The following is a 20,189-nucleotide window of genomic DNA, read 5'->3' as shown; positions in this document are numbered from 1 at the left end:
CCATTTTGTAGATGCGGAACCTCAAGTCCAGAGAGAGCAGGTAACTTGCCCAAGATCAAACAGCTGGTGAATGGCAGAGCTGGGGCTCAAACACAAGTTGGCTTGTTGCAATAACCTCTCAAATTTCTCCCCACCATGGCCACAGGGCAGTGGCTCCCAAGGATTTTGTTGCATCCTATCCCATCTGGGAATCCAGTTAGTCAATCATTTGGTCGGTTCACTTGGTATTTCCTGAGTGTACGTGTCAGGCTTCTATCGGTTGCCTGAGACAGAACCCCCACCAAACAAGTTGGAACAATATGAGGAATTTATTGGCTCATATAGATGGTGGAATGCCATTGCAGCTCACAGGACTGAAAGAGAGACTTTAGAAATCACAGCAGTAAGAACCAAAATTGAGGCTCAATGCTGCTGGCATGCTCTTGAAATTCATCTTGCTTCTGTTGCCTTAGCTTGGCTTCCTAGATTAAGTGGGAAAGATGGCTTGTCGGCAGATTGTGGCCCACAGCATTGTGCTTTGGGCCCTGGGAGGAAGAGGGCTTCTTCCTCCCAGCATCCACATATCAATGCCAGGGAAAGAGTCTGGTTGGTCCTGCCTGGGTTCTGTGCCTACCTCTTGGGGCACTATGATTGGTGCCATCTAGGCTACATGCCTATCCTGTGGCAATGGGGTAGGTGTGGGAGAGAGTAGTGGGCACTTAACTGACAACCCAGACTGATTACATGATGACAGGGAGGAAGGTCCCAAAGAAAACAAATGCCAGAACTGGGACGGTAGAAAACAGATTACAGAGGTAAAATTTACTGTCACAGTCTGCTATGCTGGTCCATGTGAGAGACAGGGGCAGACACACACAGACACCATCACAAGGAGCTTACAGACTCACAGGGAAATAAGGTTTAGGGCTGTGCCTGTGGCTCAAGGAGTAGGGAAATAAGGTTTACAGGCATGAAGCCATTAATAAGGACTGGAACAGCCACCAGCTCTGAAGCACCGATCAGGTGCCAGGCAGTGAGCCACGTACTTCCGTGTGCATTATCTTAGCCCACGCTCACAGTGACCCTGGGAAGTAGGTATTATTATCATATTTCTTTTTCTGAGTCAGAGAGACAATAGAAAACCACCTTTTTGTTTTTGTTTTTGGCAAGACAGCCAACTCAGGAAAAAATAAAAATGTTTATGGGCTCTCCATCCCTGCTCAGAGAGGTAAAGTGACTTGTTCAAGGTCTCACAGCTAGCATATTAAGTGAATATCCTAGGAAACATTTGATTAAGGGTCAAAAGAGTGCTTCCATTTTTCTCTGCAGGCCAGAGGATTAGGGAAGGCTGCCTAGAGGGTAGAGGTGGAGAGAGGTGGGTGAATCTAAGCAGAGTTCTAAAGGATGGGACATCTGGACAGTTGGCCAGGAAGGTTGCAGGGGAAGAGAAGATGGGCCAACCTCTAAACAGAAAGCTAGGCAAGCCTGTGCCCCACCCCGACCTTGTCTATTCTTTCTTGCCTGTGGCAGCCCTTTGGATGTTTACAATGAGACACTCCTAAGTTTTCCCTTTTTCAGACTGCCCTGACCAGCCCAACCATTCTTTGCAAGACATACACACCAGCCCTCTCCCCTCCTGCACCTGGCTACCCTCATGTGGATATGCTCCATAAATTAAGGTATAGTTTGATCCACACAAATGACAGAAAACAGAATCTCTGTTTTCCTAAACATTGCACTTCTATTAATGAGACCTAAGATAAATTAGGTATTAAGCGGTCACATTCCACCCTTCCAAACCCAGCTCATTGTCTCCTGACACTGCCAGTTCAAACATATCACCTTCACCATGGATGAGAGCAGATGATTCTGTATGATGAACCGAAAAGTAGAAACTCATTTTTTCAGGTTCAGCCCATTTTTGACTTTGGCCATCCCTCAGCATCACGGTTGCCACAAAAGTAATTGGTGGGACTGATTCCACTTGGTGGGACTGATTCCCCTTACGTGAGTTCCCTAGAGTGGTCTCAGATTCATAGAGGCAGAAAGCAGAATGGTGGTTGCCAAGGACTGGGGGAGGAGGAAATGGACAGTTATTGTTCAATGGGTACAGAGTTTCAGTTTGGGATGATGAAAAGGTTCTGAGATGGGTGGTAGTGATAGTTGCACAAAGGTGTGAAAGTACTTAATGCCACTGAACTGTGTGTGCACTTATGAATGGATAATATGTTAAATTTTATGTTATGTGTCTTTTATTATAGTTTTTTGTTTGTTTGTTTTTTGGTTTTGTTTTTTTTTTTGAAACAGAATCTCACTTTATCACCCTCGGTAGAGTGCTGTAGCATCATAGCTCACAGCAACCTCCCACTCCTGGGCTTAGGCGATTCTCTTGCCTCAGCCTCCCGAGTAGGTGGGACTACAGGTGCCTGCCACAGCGCTTATTTTTTGTTGTTGTTGCAGTTTGGCCAGGGCCGGGTTTGAACCTACCACCCTCGGTATATGGGGCCGGCGCCCCACTCACTGGCCACAGGCGCTGCCCTTACTATAGTTTTTTAAAAAAAGTAATCAGTGAACCCTCTGGATTCACATCTCAGGAGAACAGCTTTTCCTCCCCTGCTTTCCCCACAGGTGGTTGGATTGCTACCCTCACAGCCTCTGGTCCTCCAGAAGGCACCCTGAGCTGACTCTCAAAGGAAAAGTACCTCCAAAAGGCTCCTGTGCATACAAACTCCAAGTGGACATAGAGACTGTGTAAAACCATTAGCTCCCATGATATGATTTCTGTTAAAAATCTCTCCTGCCCTGTCATATGAACTTGCAAAAATGTCATCTATACTCGCTGACTCCTAGTCCTCACCAGCCATTTAGTTCCCATTTAGTGGCTCCTATCACCCACTCTCCAAATTGCCCCTGCCCTAAATACCAAGGCCAGTAGACACTTTCCATCCCCTTCTCTAACAGTGGCTCTTGCTGCCTTTGACCCTGCTGAGCACTTGCTTCCTTCAAGTCCTCTCCTCCTGGGATGCGCAGCTCTCCACCGTGGGGTCCTTCCGCTTCCTCCCTGACCCTTCCTTCTCCATCTCACACACAGACTCTTTTCCAAGGTTCCAGCCTGGACCTACTGCTTTCGTTATTTCTAACAAAGCATCCCTATTTAATCTCATCCTTTCTAATAACTCGAAAAACCAAAACAATTACTCTCAGGCCCCAGCCTCTTCTAAGCATGGACCCATATGCTCAGCTATCTTCTGTTTCTCCCCACCTATTCCAGACCTGTTCTTCCCCCGCATCCTCTAACTCCACTAGAGGCACAACCCTATGAGCTTCATGAACCCTAAGCTGGAGGCCTCTTGGACTCCTCCCCTAAGCGCTGACAGGTTCTAAATTATTTCTCAAAGCATCCCCTCCTCCCAGACTCTTCTGTTGCACTCAGGCCCTCCCTCTCAATCCATCTCTTAACAGCCTCCTACATGGCCTCCCTGCTTGTGGCCTAGCCCCCAAACCCACAATCAGCAATGCCCCAGAGAAGGCAAGCAGGTTCCTCCCAACATTATAGCTCCCTCTGTCCCAGGATAAAATCTCAGCTCCTAACAGGGGCCTCTGAGACTCTGTGATCTGGTCTCCCTCTAACCCACTTTCCACAGAACAGTCAAAATGGTATATAAAAGGCCACAGTTCACTTAAACTCCCCTCCCCCATTTCTGTTCCAAAGCCTTTGCTCCCACCCTCCTCCCTGCAGGGAATGCTGATCCCCACCTCCCCCACACTGACAGTCACCTGGGTAACTCCTACTTCTCTGTGCAGATTCAGCTCAAGGGTTGCCTTCCTGGGAGAACCCGCCAGTCTCTGGCCTGAGTTGCCTCCCATCCTCCATCCCCATGTTACCATTGCTTCTAGAACTTGCCTCTGTAGTTACTCGGGAGTGTCCCCCAGGAGCTGGGAGCTTCCTGAAATGCTACTTTTCTTTCCCCTGGCCCCAGAGCCAAGCATGGCGCCTAGTACACAGAAGATACTGAATAAATGTTGAGTAAATATTTGAATAGGTGAACGAAATGATCCGTGTCTAACTAAGGCTTAGCCTCCAACCCCCAGCCCCGCCCAGCCTAGAGCCTGACACACAGTAGGTGCTGAGTAAAGATAGGCTGTATTCTATTTTCTGAATTGATTCGATTTAAGGCAAAGTCTGGGGTAGTATGAGGTATTATAGGGGGTAGGGAGTAGGGTCTGGATGCAGGAAACTTAGCCAGCAGGGAAGCCTGGGGCGCACCGCGGTAGGGAAAGAGGGCAATGGGGATGTCGGATGTCTGGAGAGATGGGAAAGGAACTCAGTCCCTAGTCCGCTGCTCCTCCGCGCCCCAGGTCACCCAGTGTCGGCCACAGCTAACGCGCCCGCAGCCCCGAAGCCCGGGACCCTTACCCCTCGCCCTGCTGGGGAGACCCCCCGGCTCGCACGCTCGGCCCTGGGAGCTGGGCGCTGGGAGGCGTGTGTGTCGCTTTAAAAGCTCCCTCCCGGCGTGCGGGGCCGGCCCCTTCCCTGCCAGCGCCGAGGCGAGCGGAGCCGGGCGAGCCGGGCGGCCTTTGAGGGAGCCAGCGCCCGCCCGGGCGGCCAGTCCGGCGGGGGGCTGCGGGGCCGGCCGGGGCGCAGGCGGCGCGGCGCCGCAGCGCTCGGGGAGCGGGCCCAGGCCCGGGGAGCCCGGCGGGGCAGGGCAGGGCCAGGCAGCGGAGGGAGGCCCAGCCCCGAACCGGCGCCGGTTCGCACCACCCTCAGCGACCCGGAGCCCGGAGGCTGCCGAGTGGGGAGCGGAGCGCGAGCGGTTGGGAGGCGGTGGGAGGCGAGCGGAGGCTGCAAGCCCGGTGCGCCCTGGCCCGGCCCGGCACGCCGCGCGCCCCCTCCCCTCTCTTTCCCTCGCCGAGCCTCCTCCCCTCGCCTGTTCTAGCCTCCTGTCCTCTCCTCCTCCGGGCTCCGCTCCCGCCTGCGCCCCAGCCGACGAACCCAGCGGGGTCGGGCCCTCAGCTTCGCGCGCTCTCGGCTGGGCCCTCCGGGGACAGGGTCCCCGCGGCCGACACCGCCCTCCCCCTGGGACCCGGCGGATTCCGGACCTTTCCGAACGTGGACTGAGCCGTTGGAGCGTTCTCACCCAGCGCTGAACGCTAGGCTGGGCTGAGCGGACCCTCGCGATCGCTCCAGACGCCGCGGGTACCGGAGCGCGGACATTCTGGGTCCGGGCTTAGCGCGTCCCGAGCGCCAGGCGGTGCCAGCTCACTCCCGGCAGAGCAGGGTAGGGCAGGTCAGACCCCAGCAGAGCCCGGACCCGCCGATCTGGACTGCACAGAGCGATTCCCGGACGGTGCCGAGCCCGGGAAATGCCGGGCGTGGGCTGAGGGGATCCCGGCGCCCTCCCAACCCTCCGACTTTGGTTCACGAGCTGGGACCCGCCCGGCGTCGCTTCGGCCGCCCTGCGACCGGGTCACCTGTGGCCTCGGAGCCCCGAATCCGGCGTACCCTTGCTCATTACCGACCTGGAGCCTGGCGAGGGTTGAGGGAGGGTTTTCCTGCCCCCCTCCCTGCAGCGCGGAGGCCCCGCCCCCTCCCACCGCCCAGATGTCTCCGGCCGCGGCTCGGAGGACCTCCCCAAGGCCCGAGGCCGAAGGGTCCAGAGAGAGAAGCCCGCCCTAGGGAGCCTTGGGGGCCCCCCAACCTCGTCTTGGGGCTTGGCCCCCGACGTTGCTAGGAGGGAAAGCCGGTGCCCCCACCCTTGGTGAGTCCAGGAGCGGGGCTCTGAGGGAAGGCGGGGCTGGAAGAGGGAGGGTCCGCCCGGAACGAGGGCGCCCTGGGGGCGCTAGGAGGAAGGATGGGTGACTAGAGAGGCCCTCCGGTGAACCAACCGGCCAGGCCTCGCTGGCAGGGGGATCAGCGGCCAGGGTGCCCCATAGCAGGCTGAGGACTTACGCCTCTAAAGCAGGGGGCTCCCTCCCTTTCCCTCCAGAGGAGGGGCTGTGCTGTAAACCGTCTACCTCCACCACCCCTCCCCACAAAGAAAAAAAATAAATCCCCAGAGAGGAAGGGTGCCGGCGAGGGAGAGGGGGGAGGCAGCAGTACTGCCTAGCCGGCTGGTGCTGCAGCCTGGGAGGGCTGACGCCAGGCTTGCTCTCTCTGCAGGGGGCTGCCCTCTTCAAATCCAACTCCCTCCCCAGAGCTGCCCACATCTGGAGCCCCCTCTACATCTGGAAGACCCTGGCCACTATCCCTCTGCAGGTGTCAGTTACATCCAGAGACCTCTGCTTTTGCAACTGCTTAGGAGTTGTGAGGGGATTACTGCTACCTCCCCCCCTGTCCCAAGGGCATCCCTTACCCTTAGTCATCCCCCTGCCTCTGTGTTCAGGTTCAGGCAGAGATAAGGTCTGCACACCCACAGGCACTTCAAGTCCTGGAGGCCAGTCCTGGGACCCAGGGCCCCTCCCCTTCCTCTCCTGTGTCCTCACCTTGACCCCCCTCTGCCAGACTCTGTCTCCCTTCTCCCTTCTGGTGTCCTGTTCCCCACCCAGAGGCAGAGGAGGCGGAGTGGCAGGGGGAAGGGGCTGGGTGAGGGCCGCCCAGGGCCAGGGTAGGCTGGGGGGCCGTTAAGATGTGGAGCTCTGCCCGGTTGAGGGGGGCTCCGTGGAGGCAGACGCAGTGTGTGCCCGACTGGGGGGAGTATGGGCAGGCCTGCGGCCACGTGGTAAAGGATGAACATTCGGGGCACCCCGGACCTCGGGCAGCCCAGTGACGACCCCAGCAGTGGTGGTGAGCGGGAGCGGATTCGACAGCGCATGAAGATGGTCATCGGGCAGCTTGAGGACATCCTACGGGAGCTCAAGGAGGTGGCCAAGGAACTGAGGGAGGTAAGTGAGGAGTGACCCTAGATCACCCTTCCTGGGCTTGGCACAAAAGTGTACTCATGTGTGTTTGAGTGTGCAAAGGTGTGTGCACGTGTGTTGCTTTGCTGGGTACCTCCTTTCTCTCCTTTCCCCAATCTGCTTTGCTAAAAATGTCAACATGCACCATAGCTGGAGGGGCCTTGGTGTTGCAGAGAGATTACTTGGGCAGCATGTCAGTGAGCCGCGTATCTCTGGAGTTAGCACTCATTGGTGCCAAGGTGGCTGGTAAAAACTGAATCCTATGGCAGCTCCTTAGTGGGAGACTCTTCTGGGACCTAAGCTGAACTTTGACTCTACCTTCTGCCTCTCAGACTCTGATCTGGTCATGAGGGCCCCTGGGAGAGTGTGGATGGCTCTACTGAGGCAGTCCCCACTGCGCCTGGCCCAATTCAAAGGCTTCCTCCAGAGATCACACAGATACTCAGAACTCTTGATCCTGGGCTAAGAATGGGCCTGGGTGGGGGGGGGGGGCTGCTACTGGGTATCAGAGTTCCTGTGCACATTGGCAGGGGCAAGAATCTCCTTCAAGGTGTTGCATCCCCTTCCCACAGTTCTGAAGGTTTTTGCCAAGGCTGAAAAGCCACTGAGAAATGCTGGGATGTGTGTGTCCTTCTCTGTCTCTCTAAGTGGAGCCTGGTTTAATTACTGCTTCCCACATCGCTGGGGTAATGAGGTACACATGTCCTTGGTCCTGCCCCCTGGGCTGCGTTCAAGTCCAAAATGCATGACCAGCGTTCTGAGCCACTAGCCTGAATTTGCCCACTGGGTGCCATTACACCAGCCAGGTGGGCTTTAGGCAAATTTCAACTCCTTGTAACCAGGGCCCCTGCAGAGATGGCAGGGAGAGTGATTGAGCTGGAGTTATGGGCTCAAGCTCTCCCTGGCCAGCTGTGCAGGGAGGATAGGGGCTCTAGGAGGGCCGAGGAGGAGGGCTAATGGTGGGTACCAAGTCCAGACTGGCAAAGTAGCATTTTAGCCTGGCCTGAGAACCAAGGAGCAGGGGTTGTTTGAAGGGTGATGTGTTCAGAGACAGGGAGTCAAGGAGTTGGAAGTTATAGAGATGGCAGGACAGGAGTTAAGGTTGGACAGGGTCACCTTACTGCTACCTTCCTCATGGGGCCTGCTAGGAACATCTACCTTAGGAGGTAGGAATGACCATTTTTTCATAGGTGGTGGTGTTTCTGCCCATGGACTGGAATGGCCATGGTCTGGCCTGAACATCTTTGGGCAGTACAATGCCCTCAACTTCCTGCCTCTTATTTCAAATGCTCTATAGTCCTACTAAGGCCACAGGAGCTGTCTAGAGTCTCAGCAGGAACATGCCCCAGCAGGCCTACCCAGAAAGATTCTGGAAGTCAGCTTTGATACAACTGCAAGCCTATTTCCAGCTGAGCATTCCCTCTTCCCCAGCATTGCTATCAGGGCTCAAAGGGTTCTCACAGGTAACTTCAGACCAGCCCTATCTACTTACTATTGAAGAAACTGAGACCCAGAGAGGGATAATGGCTTCTACAAGGTCACACAGCCTATCAGTGACAGAACTTAGCCTAGAGCTCAGGTTCCTGATGCCTATTCTGGGCTTCAGCAGGTGGGCAATTGGATGGTCTCTTGGTCTTTTGACAAGAAATGTTACCTTGTGCTCTAACTGTGAAGCTGTTGCATGAGGATTTCTTTGTGGAGCTTTTGGATGTCCCCTTCTTCCCTTTTACACTCACCCACTCCCATGTCTCCAACAGCAGAGCTCCAGGTTCATGGGCTATGTGGCCCAGAGGCCTGAGCCTGGACAGAGAAAGTTGTGTCCCTTCCCCCCACCCACCTTGTAGGCCATGTGCCTCCACCCAGGACTTTGGCAGGTTGCTACAGCAACCAGAATCTACCCCGTATGCCACCGCCTGCCCGCTGCCAATGGCACCCAGCTGGGGAGGGGGGCATGCTTCAGAACTCCTGTGTGCATGCCCCAGGCTGGATCTAGGGATGGGGTGGTGGCTAGAGGGGAGTGTAGGGGAAAGCAGGAGAGGCTCTGGGAGGCCCAGCCAGAAGAAGAGATGCCATAACTGACTTCCTATGGAATGGGATTTATCAGGGATAGAGTTACCAAGTGGTGGTAATTGGAACTGTGATCTTGGCTTTTAGTCCTCCGAGGGGGCTGCACAGCTGGGTCTTCATGGCTCTCCTCAGTCCCTTTGGTGTCATTTTTCCACTGGGAGCATGGGTAGGCTCAACATTGAGAGCGTGGCAAACACCTGTTCCCTCATCACACCCATTCCCTGGCCAGCACTAGCTCAGGGCCCACTACTTGGGTTCCTGTCTCAGGCTGACAAAGTGCTTAGTTATGGAGACAAGAGTCACATACAGGACCACACAGGGGGCTGCACAGGATGCTAAGCTGAGAGCAAGGGCTTAGCTTCATTCTTCTTGCCATCCTCCTCCTCCTCCTCTGTGTGCTGCTCCCCTTCTCCAGCCCCAGACACTATTCTGACCCTCCTCATGCTCTTGAGCAAACAGCCTAAAACTCACTGAAAGATGGGAGACACTCAAGCACTTTTTCCTTAAGCCCAAGAGCCTCAGTTTGCCCATCTCTGAGATGGAGATAATCATGATTTGCAGCTCAGAGAGATCTTACAAGGATTTACTGGAGGCTTGGCATGTGGTGGGGGAACCAACACCCACTCACAATCCCAGAGGACTTGGAGCTCCCTCTCCCATTCCTCCCTGCTCTCCCAATCCTTGCTATAGCTTTGCCACTGGCTCCCTGGGTGATAGAGGGCAAGTTCTATCCCAGAGGTGGGGAGAGTCATTTAAAGGAGTAAGTGAGGTGAGGGATATAAAAGTATTTTGAAAGGTAAAATTATGCTGCAGAGGGACATGATGGTCAATCATTAATTAGCCTTCATCTCGTCTAGGTTCCCCAATACTCCAGGATACTAGGCCAGTCCCAGCAGGCTCTCTAAGATCCTCAAAATTCTGTAGATCTTAATTTAGAGATGCAGCACGACTCAGGGGCTATGAGCATGGGCTCTGCAGCTAGATGCCTCTGTTCAGATCTGAGCTCTACCCTCTTCCTGGCTGTTCAGACTTGAGAAAGTTACTTTACCTCTCTATGCTCTGTTTTCCCATCTGTAAAAATGAGGATGCTAAATTTTTATAACTCCTCCCCCACCCCTGCCCCAGAGTGGTTGTGAGAATTAAATGAGAAGTTGTGGTTAAAGTACTTAGCACAATGAGGGGCACAAAGCTAGCTCCATTTCTGTTAGATGTTGTTAATGAGTTGTTCTAGCACTGCCAATCCAAAGCTCCATGCACAGCCTTGTTTTCTGGAATCACAGCAGCTTCTTAGCCATGACCAGGGAGGTCAGGACCAAGTCCTGGCCTTTTAGCTAGGGCCCTTAGTTTCTCGTGTAGGAGGCAGGCTCACACCCTGTCAACAGAGAAGGGGATTAGAGAGTGATAGTGATGGGGTCGGAAGGGGGTCTCCAATAAGGTGGCTTCTGAACAAAGACCCAATAACAGTGGGAAACAGCATTCCAGACAGTGGGCTCCACCCATGGTACCAAAGTCTTGAGGAGGAAGTGTGCTTGGCACATTTGGATCAGCGAGGAGGCCTGTGCAGCTGGAGGGGAGTGCACAAGGAGAACAGCAAGAAGAAAGGTCAGAGAGGGAGCAGAGAGTCAGATTACACAGGGCCTTGCAGAGCATGGCATGGAATTTGGATTTATTCTCAGTGAGAATCCAGCACCGTCTCCAGGAGTCTCCTGGTCTTGTTTCTGGGTGAGTGGGAATCTCCTCCCCACTGTCCTGGTACCCACCAACTGAAAACTCCCAAGGGCAGAGTTAAGTACCCTCATTCTTGACCCCCCACCCATGTTGAACTTAACTTTGAGGAAGTACTTGGCCTTCTCCTCCTTGGTCCCCCCACAACGTGTCATTTAAGAAAGGGGCTGAGTGATGATCCTTGCGATGGCCTCCTGTATCTCCCAACTCATTAGTGACTCTTGGGTGGGAAATAACTTAAGGGCACAGTTGCCCACTTGGGCCCCAGGAGGATGGAGAGGTGGGCACAACCTTTCCCTAGCCTGGGTGGCAGTAGAGGATCCCCCTACCTGATTTTCATGGGAAGCAGGCACTGTGGCATCCTGTTTTCTGGCTGTCTAATTGTACAGTCCAGTCGGTAAGGGGCTGTATATGAAGGTGGCAGGGAAAGCCACAGGCCATGCGAGTGTGAGATAAATGTGGCCTAGCCAGGAAGCAGCTGGAGCAGGAGAGGCTGGGGACCACGGAGCTGTGCCAAAGTGGGTCAGTTCCATCACCCGAAGCTCAGCAAGAATTGCGCGGATTTTTTTCTTATTTTTTTTCACGCCTTCCTTTCCTCCCTTTTCCCTTTGCCTTCTCTTCCTCTGGACAGATTCACCGAAGCTCCCTGGCCAATTAGGGCAATTTGCAGGATGAGAGCCATGAATCACGGTCAGCTCGCTCCCCCCTCCCCAACTCCACAGCCCCCCAGGAAGATAATAACGTAATCACAGAATTAAAAAATAATCAGTGGCCATAAATAATGCAGAATCCCCAGTTATGTAACCTGCTGCCCAGGGAGCTAGGAGGGAGGGAAGGAGGTAACGCTTGTCGGGCAAGGGGAGGTGGGGGTAGGGTATGGGGGAAGATGCTGGTTCTGGGGCTCCCAGGTCCTCGGTCCTGGCTCTAGGGCCTTAGGAACACAGAAATACTTTCCTTTTAAAGGGGGCTTGGCTAGGGCTGTAGGAAGAGCTGTGGCTAAGTAACACTGGGATGTCCAGGACCATGGGTTGCTTCCTCAGGAAAGGAGCCCCTGCAGTTTTTATTAAGCTCTCTTTCCACCTCATCCACTTATCCAATAGTTGTGTTCAGAGAGATGCTGATCCCTGTACCAAGCCAGGGATATGATGATGCGCAGACAGACCCAGCCCCACCCCGACAAGGTTTACTTTCCAGTGGAGAGATAGACATCAACCACATTGTAACATATATGTGCAACATTGTTGCAGCGATAAATACTGTAGTTGTTTTTGGTTTTTGTTTTGTTTTGTTTGTCACCCTGGGTAGAGTGCCCTGACATCCTCATAGTCACAACAACCTCAAACTCTTGGACTCAAGCAATCCTCTTGCCTCAGCCTCCCAAGTAGTGGGTACTACAGGTGCCTGCCATAGCACCTGGCTAGTTTTTCTATTTTTAGTAGAGATGGGGTCTCACTCTTGCTCAGGCTGGTCTCTACCTCCTAAGCTCAAGCAATCACCCAGAGTGCTAGGATTACAGGCATGAGCCACCATTCCTAGCCTATTGTAGAATATTATAAGAAGAGGTGCAGGGTGTTTTGGAACCCTGACTTCAGCTGGGAGTCAGGGAAGGCTTCCTTCCTTCCTCTGGCACCAGGAAGGGCAGCAGGGTTTGTGGACTGACCCAGGCCCCATTGTGAAAGCCAGGTAACTTTAGGCACATGGCTTCCCTTGACCTGAAACAGAGACTAAGCATGTAGGAGAGGAGGGAAGGCATGTCAGGTGAGGCCCTGAGACAGGTGTGAGCTCGGTGCAGTGTGTAGGGGTGGTGAGGAGGCAAGCCTGGCAGGACGGAGGCTGCTTGCCAGGAAGGAAAGGTGGTTGGTAGGGAGTTGTGTTTGGGAAGCTCAGGAGTTTGGGGAGCATGGAAGGGCTGGAAGCAGAGGGCGAACATGGTCCTCTTGGCCATTTAGAAAGTTCCTAAATGCACCATGGAGCTGAAGCGGTACAGTTGCAGCCAGTAGGAAGACTAGATGGGTGCAGTTTTTCAGATAAGGGAAGCTAAGACTGTGACCAGGATAGAAATCAGGGACACCCTGGGACAGAACTCAGAACTCCAGCGGGTTCCATCACAGCCCTCAGTCCTGCCCTTCTCTCTAGTGCTCCCTCTTGGTCCCTCCAGAACAGGTCATTCTTGGTATTAAGATGCCATGCCCAGTAATCAGGACCCAACTTCTGGTCACCACTCAGCTCCTGCCAGCCTCTGGACCTCATTTTCCCATCAGCAAGCTCACTGGGTCAGGTGGATTCAACAGCATCTCCATCCCTTCTGGCTTGAAAGTTGTATGTTTGTGTGATTTTTTATGGTTACGTTTCTCTCTCCATTCTCTCCCCCCCCCTTTTTACTTCTGTGTATATAATTATTTCGCTGCTCTCCAAGACAATCCCAAATTACATGTAGGCAAAATGATTATTAAATCTCAGGGAAAAATCACAGATTTCCAAAGACATCCAAAGCAAGGAAGCAGGTAGCACAGGGTTTACCCTCTACACTGGTATGAAATGAGGCACCAGGAAGGGCAGCAGAGTTTGTGAACTGACCCAAGGCCCCTTGTGAAAGCCAGGTACCCTCAAGCACATGGCTTCCCTTCTGTTCCTCACTTAGGTCATTCATCAAGTGGTTGTGACCTGTCCCACCTAAAAGATTGAGCCAGATTTGCCTGTGAGCCTCAAAGGCATTTGGCTATTAGAACCTCTTCTGGTTCTATTCTGTCTAGAGACAGCTTTACTTTGGGCAAAATAGATACTACCTGTGTGCTTTGGATTTGAAAGGCCCAATATATCCAATTACTCTGCCACAGGCACTGGAAATTTCCCCACCAGAGTCATTCCTTTGGTGCAGAACTGACTCCCATCTGCTCTTGGGCCCCGTGCCAGGGGCATGGTCACATGTTAGCACCCATTGGTGCATAGTGGATATTGGTAGTCTACCCTATTCTCTATGCTTTCCAAAATGCATTAAGTCAGTAAATCTTCACAACAGCTCTTTCAAGTAGGTACTGTTAAAATTCTCCTCTGATAAAGAAACTTAGGTACAGAGAAGTTGAGTAACTTGGCCAAGGTCCCACAGCTGGCAAGTGGTGAAGCCAGGGTTGGACCCTAGGTCTGGCTCCAGAGCCCAGGGTCTTGAGGGTTTAGCTGTGCTGACTCTGTAGTTCCAGGCACATTCATATCTGTTAAATTGTTAGCATCCTGGGTGAGGAAGGAAGCATCATTCTCTTTTATAGGGCAGGAAACCAAGACTGGGAAGGGGATAATCATTTGCCTAAAGTCTCTCCTCCAAGACGTGATGGTCTTTGGACTCAAACCCAACCCTTCTTCTCTCCCTTCCCTGCATGGCAACCCAAGAGGGGTGTCCTAAGGAAAAAGGAACAGGGCCCGGATGTGAAATCCTCCTGAGCAGGGGGTGGCAAGGGATTCTTGGGTGTGGGGAGCATGTCCAGGCCTGAAGGTTCTCGGGCTCCTGCTATGTGTGTCCTGGACCTTTCCTGCTGCTGGGATGGGGCACAGGGGGCTCATCCTCACTGAGCATTGAGAGACTCAGCTCCTGGGCCCCACCTGGCCTCAGTTGGCCCTGTGAGATCACAGCCAAGTCATTCAACTCCAGATTCCTACTGGCAGTCTCCCCACCCGCAGGCAGGAGCAGACTGAACAGCTCTGGCTTGATCGGGGCATCTCATTTGAGAGCATAGCAGGACCTCTCCTGAGGCCGGCGATGCCTTGAGTTGCTGTGGTTCCACCCAGCTTAAATCTCTAGTCTCCGGGCTGGTGGTTTTCCAGGTGTCCCTGCAGCAGCAACAGCAGCAGCACAGTGCGGGGAGATGCTGACGTGCGCCTGCTCCAGCGCCAGCCCAGGCCTGCAGAGTCAGACTGGGGAGAGACCTGAGGCACACGCAAGTCTGAGGACCCCGCTCAAGGCTGGAGTTCCCACCAGACTCAGAGGATGTGTGGTTGGGGCAAGAGCTTCTGGGTGCTGGGAGCTTCTCTAGGGAGAGGGAGTATTCCTGGGAGGGCAGCACAAGGAGGGAGTTGCCAGACTGGAGGGTGGGGCCCTTCCCCACCGCCTGCCAAGATGCAGGCGTCATGGCAGCACCTCATGGCAGGATGCGTTTTTGTGGGGGGTGCAGAGGTGGGGATCTCAGCCTCCCCCAGGACAAGCACCTCCAACTCCTCGTCTATAAACTCAGTAGAGAACGATCTGGTGGGTGGAAGTGAGCACTCCAGAGCATGGGCAGGAAGCCTCACACGTAGTAGGTGCTCAGAGATGGGAGGTGATGTCGCTCTGTGCCCAGTGCTTCACAGAGCCCTTTTGCTGCCCTCCTCACTGTTCCCCATGAGGCGCTGGTGAGGTTGGCCGGGCTAGGGTTGTCATTACCACTTGGTGGTAAATAAAATTGAGGTGCAGAGAGGTTATGTGACTTGCTCAAAGACAGACAGAGCGGTGTCCAAGCTAAGTCTGGAACCCCGGCGTCCTGCTTCCCCCAGCTCTTCTCCAGGCCTCAGCCAAGTGGTTTGTCCACTCCTGGCCTGGGGCCATGGTGAGGGGACATCCCTAGGCACCAACACCCATAACAGCTTCTCAGCTGCTATGGGCAGAGTCCTAGGATCTCAGAGATGGAAGGAACCTTCGAGATAGCCCTGTTCACCCAGCTTCTCTGTGTATAGACTCCGCAACTGAGACCTAAAGAGTGAAATGGCCGACCAGGTCACCTGCATCCTACCCCTGGCACCTGACCGAGTAGTCTTCCCACCAACCCAGACCACTCCAGCTATCATTTTAGCTCTTGCTCTCTCCACCCTGACTCCTTGTCAGACATCTAGCACGTCCCTGGACAGCAGTAATCCTCAGTAAATGATCGTTGAATTAAGGACTGAATTAGTTAATTAATTAATTGACTGCTCTGACCCCAGGTAAAGAACACCCGAGAGGCACTGGGGGCAAGATTCTGGTCTTGACTTACCGTGTATTCCTTTGTCTCTGGATCTCTGTGGCTCTGACTTGGTTCCTTCACTTTGCTTTCCATTGTTTTCAGCCAGGATCTTCTCTCTCCCTTCTCTCACGCTGTCCTCTCCTACATCTCCGACTGCATCTCCCTCTTGCTCTCACCACCTTTCCCCTGCTTTCTGTGCTGACAGTGCCCCAGGCAAGGGGGTGTCTTAAAGTAAGGCTGCTTGTATGGAAGCCAAGGCTTCACTTTATATGGGGCAGGGCAGGGTGCAGCTGCTCTCCACAGCTGAGCTGCCCCCAAGTGCATTTAAAAGGCAGCTTTGGGCCCAGGATAGATGGTTTCTTTATTGCTTACCAAGTAACACTTGCTTTATTCCTTCTCTCAACAATCCAGGATTGATCTCTGCCCGTCAATGGGCAGGAAAGGGAAGGAGGCAGGAGGCTCAAGGGTTCAGGGTAGCAGTGAAGAATCTAGCCAGTGCCGTACACCCCTCTTGTCATGAGGGGCTGGTGGGCACCTATGGGTGATAGCCACTGATTGGCTGTAGGGACTGGCCCAAAAGGCCTAGAAGGTCATTACCTTTCTGAGGGTGGGTGGGCTGCTCAGAGCAGCCCACTCTTGCTGGAGTCAAGCTCAACCCCTCTTAAGTGGCCCCCTCTCAAGGTAGGGAAGATCAAGTCCTGCTCACCAGGATTGCCCCTAGCACAGTGGCTGTTTGGGAGAGAGGGCTGTGTGAATGGTCAGAAAGCAGACCTCCTTCCCCAAGGGACTGCAGAGTGGCGAATGGCAAGTTCTGTCCTTCCTGGTCCCGTGGGCCCTCCACAGGGCACACAAACCTGTGGTGTCAAGTCTAGTCACCAGCTAGGAGATCTACCAGGGCAGGGTGGAGGCACACTCATGCCTAGCCCCTCTCATCTCCCTTCCCCTTCCTGATCAGGTGGTGAGCCAGATCGATAAGCTAACCTCAGACTTCGACTTTGAACTGGAGCCAGATGACTGGACCACGGCCACTGTGAGCAGCACCTCTAGCAGTGACAAGGCAGGCGTGGGCGGCCCCTTTGACTTGGGCCACCTGGACTTCATGACAGCTGATATCCTCTCAGACAGCTGGGAGTTCTGCTCCTTCCTGGACGTCTCCACCCCCTCAGACTCCGTGGACGGCCCCGAGTCTACGCGGCCAGGGGCTGGCCCTGACTACCGGCTCATGAACGGTGGCACACCCATCCCCAATGGCCCACGAGTGGAAACCCCAGACTCCTCCAGCGAGGAGGCCTTCAGCGCTGGCCCCACAAAGAGCCAGCTGCCCCAGCGGACCCCGGGGACACGGGAGAGGGTGCGGTTCAGTGACAAAGTGCTCTACCACGCACTGTGCTGTGATGATGAGGAGGGGGACAGTGAGGAGGCAGCGGTGGAGGAGGTGGGGCTGCCCCCTGAACCTCCCCATATGGAGGCCCACACAGGCCCCCACCAGCCCTCCCCAGCCCCTTATAAGCCAAGGCACTCTCCACTGACCAGCCATCGTTCAGGCCCCACCACAGCCCCCGAACAGACACGAAAGGTCACGAGGAACAGCAGCACCCAGACGGTGTCAGACAAGAGCACACAGACGGTGCTGCCCTACACGGCCACTAGACAGAAAGCCAGGGGAAAAAACTAGGAACTGGGGAGGGGCTGGGGGCGGTGGACACATAGAGGTACAAATATATATATATATATTTAAGCAAATGCAGTCATAATAAAATTTTTAAATGCTAAGGATACGGCCGTACAGGCCTAAAGTGTTCACGGAGCTCATCTTAGACAGAGAAATGCCCACTGGTCTCCTACGTCCCAGGAGGTATGGCCAGAATTGTACCCTACCCCTTCTCATTGCAGGGCTCTGAAGGGGGTGTGTGAAAGAGTATAAATGAGATGGGAGGCCTCACCTGGTCCTCCCCTTGTAAGCCTCTGAGCACCATGGTGGAATCTGGCTACTGGCCTGGGCCCATCCTGCAGGGGATGTCTCAGCAGGAGGCAGGCTCTAAATGGAGCAGTGTCCCAGGCCCAGGCTCACAGTTGGCATGTTTGGAGACCGCTGGACTCGGGACCTGGGATAGCATCACTCTGGCTGGGCCCTGGATCACCTGTGCCTGCCATCCTTCTACTCCAAGGCAGATTTTTGTTGTCCTTCCCAAAGGCAATTAATTGTACCTGAATATACACAACCCTGCCTCACCTCTTTCCACCTTAGGGGTGGCCGGACATAGAGGAAGGGCGAGCTCTCCCATGCTGGGATTCTGACTTCCACTCTTAGCCTAGCCCTGAGACCAGGACCAAAACCTCAGGGTGAGGCCTCAGCCAGCCCCTGGCCTAAGATCTGTGTGAGAAACCGGACAGCTGCTGTGTGGGGCTGTGAAGCAAGGCCACAAGTAACCTTGGACAGAAGTCCAATGACCCTACTCTGCCCCTGCACCTCCACCCTCAGTCCCTGAGCCCACCTTAGCAAGTCTTGAACAGAGAAAAGGTAAGAGCCTAGAGGCACCAGGGCTTCATATGGGGCAGGGCCTGCACAGGGGCACCACCTGACTCTCCTGGGATAATAATAATCACAATTATTGCTCACATTTGTTGAGCAGGTCTCTGTGCCGCTACTAAGCTAAATATGTCTTATAGCATTGCCTCATTTGATCTTCACAATAAGCCAGTAAGATAGGAATTATTATTATTCCCATTTCTCAAATGAGAAGACCAAGGTTCAGAGTGGTTAAATAACGGGCCCAAGGTCACAGAGCCTGTGACACCCTGCCCCCTATAAGCAAGCCCTGCTATCTGGCAGCTGTGTGACCTTGGGCAAGTCCATTGGCCTCTCTGAGCATATCTACCTCATCTATAAAATGGGCATGAGAGTCTTCGCCTACCTCACCAGCTGCTATGGGGCTCCACCAAGAGGGAGAATGTGAAAGCACTTGACAAACTAAAGGCACTGGACGTGCCATGTGGCCGGTGTGACTCAACCCAGGTTTTCCAGTGACTTCCATGGCAAGGGGGCCATGGAAGGAGATGGGGAAAGAAGCCACTCTCATCCAACTGGGAACCGTCTCTGTGTCAGAGGCGCTGCACCATCCTGAACCTTGAAGCAGCTTGAGGTCAGGAGATGGCCATGGCTGGATTCACTGCCCCTCACTCACAGCAGAAAGGCAGTGCCATTGGCAGAGCAAGGACATCACTCCTCGGGGCCTCCCTGCCACACATTTCAATTAAGGCAGATTTACAGCCCACCAGGGCCTATCGGTGGTGCCCCTGCCAGCAGGCCCAGCAGCACCCACAGTTCCTGCCTGAGACAGTGAGACTGTGCAGGCCAGTCTGGAGCAGGTATGGGGGATACTGCCAGGAGGAGGTTGCACAGACATGGGGTCGCTCCTCAAGCTCCTGGTGAGATTAGAGCCCTAAAGAGCTGGCCAGGGTGCAGCCTCCAGGGTAGAAATCCAGGCTTGAGGTGGGCCCTGGCTAGCTCTCGCCAGTTCCAACCTGAGCCAGGAATCTGAGCCCCTCTGTCAACCCCAGGAAACCCTCAGACAGTTGGTGCTGATCAGTGAGAGGTCCCAGTGCAGAGGATGAGGACAGGGGCTCCACTCACCAATGGGGAGGAGGGGCCTACCCGGTTCTGCAGATGAACATCCAGTTCTTCTGAGGCTTGTTTTTCACATCCAATGGCAAGATCATTTTTAGACTTGTAGTTTCTCATCTTCCCAACAGTTAGGGAAAAGAATAGTTCTCATTTCACAGAGGAAAAAACTGAGAGCCAGAGCCAGAGGGCTCCGGGAGAGCCCTGGGTAAGGGACTGACCTCTCCTGAGAGACCCCGCACGCCACCCTGACTGTGTGTAGTCGTGGCCTATATCATCTGTTGTTCCCTGCTCCCCACCAGGGCACTTTCCCCAGGTGGGGCAGTGGGGGGAAGGCGTCCTGGAAGAGGAGGAGGTGGGTTTTGAAATGGATACAGATTTAATTTGGGGAATGCCCCAAAAGTACTTGGCTGCTTTCATAATCTTGCCACACCCAGCACGGGCCTCTGACAGTGGATGGATTCCCCTGGCTTCCTATGACTTAAAATACAGAATGTGGTCACCTAAGGAGAGGGAGAATCCTAATACCAGCACTGTTGAGCCATGAAGTGGGCTGCTTCTGGTGAGTAAGCGCCCTGTCCTTGGGGTAGACACAGCTATCCCTTGGGACCTTCCTCGAAGACCGTCGGGTACAGCCCTTCCCTGCTCTCCTCTGTCTCCAAATCTTTGCCAGTTTCTGGGTTTCCTCACCCAGAAAGTCTCATCGGATCTCTTTGCTTCTAGGAAGTCTTATCTCACTGACCACCTACTGTGTGCCCAGCCTTATGCTGACAGTGCTGTGGAGTGGGTGGGAGAGAGCCAGGCCCTCGTGACAGAGAGGAGTCATATTATAATAAATAACTCAAATTCTCTGAGCACGTACTACGGATGGGGCATTGGTCTAAGTGTATGCATTATCTCATTTATTCCTCACAGCAGTTTTGAGATAAGCA

General features: G+C 54.0%; 1 protein-coding gene across 2 annotated transcripts; it reads left to right on the top strand.

Moving 5' to 3' along the window:
- The first annotated feature begins 4,598 nt into the window (after nucleotides 1–4,598).
- On the top strand, nucleotides 4,599–17,408 carry INSYN1 (inhibitory synaptic factor 1). Of its 2 annotated transcripts, none has more exons than XM_053595917.1 (3): nucleotides 4,599–5,738; nucleotides 6,140–6,861; nucleotides 16,591–17,408. In XM_053595917.1, exons 2-3 carry the CDS (start codon nucleotides 6,706–6,708, stop codon nucleotides 17,308–17,310), a joined length of 876 nt encoding a protein of 291 aa, XP_053451892.1. In that variant the 5' UTR covers nucleotides 4,599–5,738; nucleotides 6,140–6,705; the 3' UTR covers nucleotides 17,311–17,408. The 2 variants fall into 2 exon arrangements, with proteins under 2 accessions (XP_053451892.1, XP_053451893.1); XM_053595918.1 differs by lacking the exon at nucleotides 4,599–5,738 and having other exon boundaries at nucleotides 6,724–6,861; nucleotides 16,591–16,665; nucleotides 16,761–17,408.
- The last annotated feature ends 2,781 nt before the right edge of the window (nucleotides 17,409–20,189 follow it).

The sequence above is a fragment of the Nycticebus coucang genome, chromosome 6 (genome assembly GCF_027406575.1).
Source record: "Nycticebus coucang isolate mNycCou1 chromosome 6, mNycCou1.pri, whole genome shotgun sequence".
Classification (NCBI taxonomy): Eukaryota; Metazoa; Chordata; class Mammalia; order Primates; family Lorisidae; genus Nycticebus; species Nycticebus coucang.
The sequence above is the reverse complement of the archived record's forward strand: the minus strand, read 5'-3'. Positions and strand labels throughout refer to the sequence as shown.